Here is a 5,892-nt window from a genome sequence, read left to right as displayed (position 1 = left end):
AGCGCCTGCCCCAGCCCCAGCCCCAGCCCCGCTCCTCCCTCATTGTGGGGACCTCAATATGCCTCCCCACTTCTCTTCCTTCCCCCTGCCCCCACCCGACTTACCAGCTGGACTCTGCTCTCCAAGCTGTCAGGCTGCAATATTGGCAATTGGATCAGTATCGGCCGATATGGTACATTAATAATCAGCCATTGGTGTCAGCCCAAAAAATCTTTATCAGTACACCCCTAATCAAGTGAAATATTTGCAGTACCGATATAGAAGAATAATGACACTGTACAAGGCAGTGGTGAGGCCTCATCTGGAAAACTAGACATACAGTTTTGGTGACCTACTTTCAAGATACTGAACCAGGTACATAAAAGAGCTATTAAGACTACAAGAGAAATGCAGAACCTATATAACAAGAGGAGATTGAAAGAACTTGGTTTGTTTAGCTTAGCATATGAATGCTGTGAAGAGAAATAATTTCTTTCTATAAATACTTCGGGGCATAAACAGCAAGGAGAGGTATTTAAACCTAAGAACAACATTAACATAAGAATAAATGTGTATGATCTGGCCATGACTAAGTTTAGGTTGAAAAGAGAAGAAAGTTTCTAACCATCAAGAGCAGAAAACACTGGAGCAACCTTCTTGTTGCAGTGGGGGGCACAACAAAGTCCAAGTTTTTAGATAAAACTTGTTAAGTTTATGAGATGTGGCTACTTTATGATAGAAAATATTGCACTTAATGAACCAGGAGATCCCTTCCTCTCCTGTTTCATATGTTCCTATTTAACAACTACAGCTGTTTTAATATATTACATTAAGTCAAACAATACAGAATTGTTTCGCTTAGTACTGCTAATTCCTTGTACTGTCAAAGTTGCCCAACGAAATTTAAACTTAAGGGCCTGTGCGTTAATTACCATGAGGTAAAAAGTATTTATCATGCATCAACTGGTTGTGAAAAGAGCCTGTGTGCAAACTCGAAACATGTGGTAGATGAAAGGTAATCCACAGCACACTGGCCTTCAGTGAATGAAGGAATAGACCTTTTGTCTATTGCTGAAGTAGGCAGAAGGAAAAACCATGGCACAGAAGAAAAGGAGAAAGGGAGAAGTGAGAGATAGAGGGGGGAGGGAGGGAAATGAAGCAGCATAACCCAACCATTACAAAAGCTGTCATTGATTTACTTGCTGATATTGTGTTAAGAAAGCTATCTTCACTATCCAAAATGTTAAAACATAATTCAGAAGAGAAATGTTAAGCTTTAAACTAGGCCTATATTTTAGAATGAAATATCCCACCAAATATTCAGGATATTTTGGTTTAACTGACATGTCATTTAGGGCAGGGGGGTGGAAAACTACAGCCTGTGGGCTACATTCAGCCTAGAGAACCTCAGGCTTTGGCAGCAGGAGGTGTCTTGTGCAGGCACTCTCCTCATGCCACCACAGGGGCAAAAGATGGCTGCAGGCAGTTTCCCTATGCTGCCAGGAAGAACAAAAGTGACAGTAGCAGGGTCCTAGCACCTGCCTTTGATCCAGGGTGGGTAATTCTGGTTTCCCACCCGTGAAATAGGGCATGGAATCAGTGTACTGCATTATGTTTCAGATCACTGGGCATGTCTACACTTGCTATTAATGCTATAAAGGCTTACTGCACAGTAAGCCTTCCCAGGAAACATGTCTGCACCTGCTTCCTGTTGTGGTGCAGGGCTGCTCCTACCCTGCTCTGGCCCCCTGCAGCAGCCAGGTGGATCTCCAAGCTCCTCTGGGGTGCTAGCCCAAGGGCTGTCAGGGAGCATGGGGACAGTCCCCCTGTGCATGGGGCCAGGAGAGCTCTGGCTGCAATGGTAGCAGTCTCTTTGCCCTGTACAAATTGGGAGGGGTCCTGATATATAGGGGAGACCTCTGCCACTACAGAGCTCTCCTGGCCTCCTGCACATGGGGATAAGCCCTATCCCACTTCTGAACAGCTCCTAGCCACCCACGGCTGGGTGGGGGTTTCCTTATGCAGCTGGGGGCTGGGTGGGAGCTGTCCCACTTGCGCAGTAAATGGTGTGCACATGTAGATGGTGATGTCTAATTGCACAGTAGGTTAGTCAACTGTGCAGTGGAGTGTCCCGTGTAGACACACCCACTTAGTACTAAGGAGAAACAGATTCTCACCTTCCGATAAAGAGGAAACTCAACATATATAAGATATTTATTCATGTTTATCTCCCTTGAAATATTTTTAGGAACTATTATTCTGGCAAAATACTGCATGTTGAATATAATGCTATCATATTTTCTTTTGTGTGCCTGTGCTTTTCTGTCCAAATCATTCCATTAAGAACAAATAAAATTATTATTCAAAAAGGCTTTCTATTCTGGGAGACATTTTAACATGAAATGTCATTTTCTTTTAATTAAAAAAGAGTTTTTAAAACCAATTATAATTTAAATGATAACAAACTGTTGACACTTTTCCTTGTAAGTCATTTTTTACATTTCTTGTTTAATTAAGTGATAGCTCCATCACAAAGACAGCAATGAGAAATAGATGTTTATTCTAAAGAGGTGGATATGGGTGTAGGAAGGGAAACTCCCATTTTATTAGAGAAAATCTGATCTTTATTATTAATATTTTATAAGTTATATGTATTACAGTACTTCCCAGAAGACTGAATCATGATCATAACCCCATAAAAACATATAAGATAATATCTGCCGCAAAATCTTGGAAGTAAGTACAATCTTTGTCTGGGTGAGAGTTCCCATTGCTATCAATGAGGCTATTCCCAGGCATCAAATTATATATGCACAGAAGTCTTAACAGGATCTAGCCTTTAATAAGAACATGCAACACAGGTGTTGAACACAATGAGATACATGACCAAACTGGAGGGAGAAATGGATAAGAGTAGAAGTACACAAGGGCAAACAGATGAGGTACATAATTTGCAGACTTATGAACCTGTAACAACTTACTTGCCCAATCAATGTCATGAGGCAGTTTACTATGGCACGTTAGGAAGTAAACTTAAAATAAAAATGGACAAAACAATGACTTAATGTGCATTCAGGAAGCTTAGACTTTTGAAAATTTCTAAAACCGCCACAGGTATTCTAGTTAATTATACAATTAAATGTACTTAAACCAATAACTGAAGAGATGGATGGATGGATTCTTTTAATTATTGCATCTACCTGAATTCTGCCTGGCACGATGTTGTCCGTGGTGGTAAAGATGAGCTGCTTGGTGTTAGATGTCTCAGGTGCTGCTAATATCACCTTTCCTGTCCCAGTTCCATCTGGACTCGCCAAGATAAACTGTTGCTTTGGAGACGCTGATGAATCCACAGCTGTCACTATCTGGATTTTCTGTCCTGTTTGCTGATCTGTCACAATCTGTAACAAATATTGAAGAATTCTATCAGGAATAATAGGAGATGGGACCAAAAGATTTTAAACGGTTGCATCTCAGATCTATATCCTATTTTACCTGATAATCTCCATGATTCCTCACTGCCTTGCAACTTGCTTAGTCATTTATATCTGTGGAAGATGAGCATAAATGATTATACAACGTGCAAGGCAGCGGAATCAGGCCTCCTAAATAAATAAATATATATACATACATATATATACATATACATATATATACATACACACACACATACACAGTGCTGCTGCAGAGAAAGATGATACTTAAGTTGTTTGTGGAATAGACAGCACTCATTATGGAAAAAGTTAAGATGTGTGGGGAAACAGCTGGATCATGATTATTATACCAAACTGGTCAGGAAGGAATCTCTATAATATGTGACCCAAACAGTGTAAAATGAATACCTGTGAAATACAATGACTAAGATTCTCATGTTCACCTAAATGAAAAATATGAACATACTGTACATGGCAATGAAGTCAGACATGTGACCAGTCCACACAAAGCAAAACTAGTAAGACAGTATCATAAATTACTCACTAAATGAATTAAAAATGATACAGTAAATATACCTTGGAAAACTCTATGGGTGCATCCACACATGCAAGCACGTGCGCTTGCAGTATCTCATATAGAAGCGGTGCAAATTTGAGCCAGGGCTTTTTACCTTGGTGCATGTGCTCGGACATGCACTTTGTTGTGGAGCAAATTGTGCCACCTGGGGCAAAATAACCCTGCCTGGCTCCTCACAGATTTGCAGCCAGGGGGAGCTAGAGCCCAAGGCCAGCACCTGTGCTGGCCCCAGCAGTATAAAAAGCTGCTCTGTCCTGGCCCTATCTCTACAAAAAGCTACCCTGGCAAGCAGCTCAGGGCTACTCGTTCTCAGGAGCTTCTGGGGCCCGGCCACTTGGTACGTGGGGACAGTACTCCTTGTGCCAAGTGCACTGCTGCAGCAGCATCCCAAATCCATTTTTAAAAATACCCCAAAATCCATGTTTTTCCACAATTAAAACAAAAAGACCACTCTGTACACACACAGACACAAACACACGCACACACACACATATATATATATATCTAGAGAGAGAGAGAGAGAGAGAACAATCAGCTGGGCAATGCTTTATTGGCATATTTACAATGTTAAAGCAACGTGGAAGCCTACCAGTGTCTCTATCATCATGATAAAATAAATTCTAAATACCTATATGTGTTGATGTGTACTTTTCGTTTTCTTTGCACATAATGGGTGTGTGATGGGGGGATGTGGTGTTTGCAGGAAGGGGGTGGGAAGGGGTGTGAGGGAAGGTGGGGGTGTGTGTGTGGAGGGATGTGGGTTGGTGTGTAGGTAGGTATAGGGCAATTGCTGGGGCAGACTGTGGGTGTGGGGGACCTTGTGGGGAGGCTGCCCAGGAGCGGTGGATCCCCTGGCCTCCACAGGGTGCAGCCCCTCCCCAGCACATGGAATGCCCCCTTCCACAGGGCCCCAGCTCCCCCCTGAAGGGCCACAGCCCCTATCCGCCACAGGGCCCCAGTCCCCCAGCCCAGGGTTCCAGGCACCCTGGAGGGACACAGCCCCCCTGTCCAGGGTCCCAGCAGGCCCCAGTGTGGCACGTGGGGACCGCATGCTGGGCCCAGCTGGGTCCTGGGGCCTCTCTGCTGGCTGGTCGGGCTGGGCCATTGCGGCAGGACCCGCCGCAGCATGTGGAGACTGTGTGCTGGGCCCAGCCATGTCCTGCTGTCCTTGGGGCCCCTCTGCCACCTAGCTGGGCTGGGCCTTTGATGACAGGACCTGGCATAGTGTGCGGAGACCAGGCCTGGGAAGCCACCACAGATGCCCACCCGCAGCGGCGCCGCTACTCCCAGTTCTGCAGGAGCAGCCCCAGGGCTGGCAGGACCCGGCGGGCGCGCAGTCCCCACACACCATGCTGGGTCCTGCTGCCAACAGCCTGGCCCGGCTGGGCAGCAGAGGGGCCCCAAGGGTGTCAGGAACCGGCTGGGCCCAGGACGTGGTCCCCACATGCTGCACTGAGTCCTGCCACCAAGGGCCCAGCCCGGCTGGGTGGCAGAGGGGACCCAGGGCCAGTAGGACCTGGCTGGGCATGGCACACGGTTCCTGCACACTGCACTGGGGCCTGCCTCTGCCCCGCTTTGCCTGCACAGGGGGTGGCACATGGCAGGGCCTGGGCCAGCCCTGTGTGGCTTGCTAGTCTGGCTTTGCACCGGTAGGTGGGTCACATGGCTCCGGGAGGCACGGGTCCTGTGCACACCTCTCGGAGCCCTGCAACCCACTCTGGTGCAAAGCTGGACTAACAAGCCGCACAGGATTGGGCTGGGTCCATATCCACCGCAGCCCTGGGGACATCCCCCCGCTACTCCCCGAACCCTCCCACATCCCCCTGCCACCTCTCACCCACCTACACCCTAAAAGGTTGAGCACCATTGATTTAGCTTATTATTGTTGCCTGTATAATTCAT

The 5,892-nt window shown here is 46.3% G+C and overlaps 1 protein-coding gene across 5 annotated transcripts in view; it reads right to left on the bottom strand.

Moving 5' to 3' along the window:
• Positions 1-5,892, bottom strand: part of NR2C2 (nuclear receptor subfamily 2 group C member 2) — a 98,096-nt gene that overhangs the window by 44,423 nt on the left and 47,781 nt on the right. For all 5 annotated transcript variants that reach the window (XR_002095260.1, XR_002095261.1, XM_019504644.1 and 2 more), the window contains exon 3: positions 3,180-3,380. Coding sequence is in view for 3 of the 5 variants with exons in the window: in XM_019504644.1 (XP_019360189.1) it covers positions 3,180-3,380 (201 nt within the window). In the remaining 2 variants the exon portion in view is untranslated. The remainder of the gene's footprint in view (positions 1-3,179; positions 3,381-5,892) is intronic.

Source organism: Gavialis gangeticus, unplaced genomic scaffold, assembly GCF_001723915.1.
Source record: "Gavialis gangeticus isolate Ggan-Ray unplaced genomic scaffold, GavGan_comp1, whole genome shotgun sequence".
NCBI classification, from domain to species: Eukaryota; Metazoa; Chordata; order Crocodylia; family Gavialidae; genus Gavialis; species Gavialis gangeticus.
The sequence above is the reverse complement of the archived record's forward strand: the minus strand, read 5'-3'. Positions and strand labels throughout refer to the sequence as shown.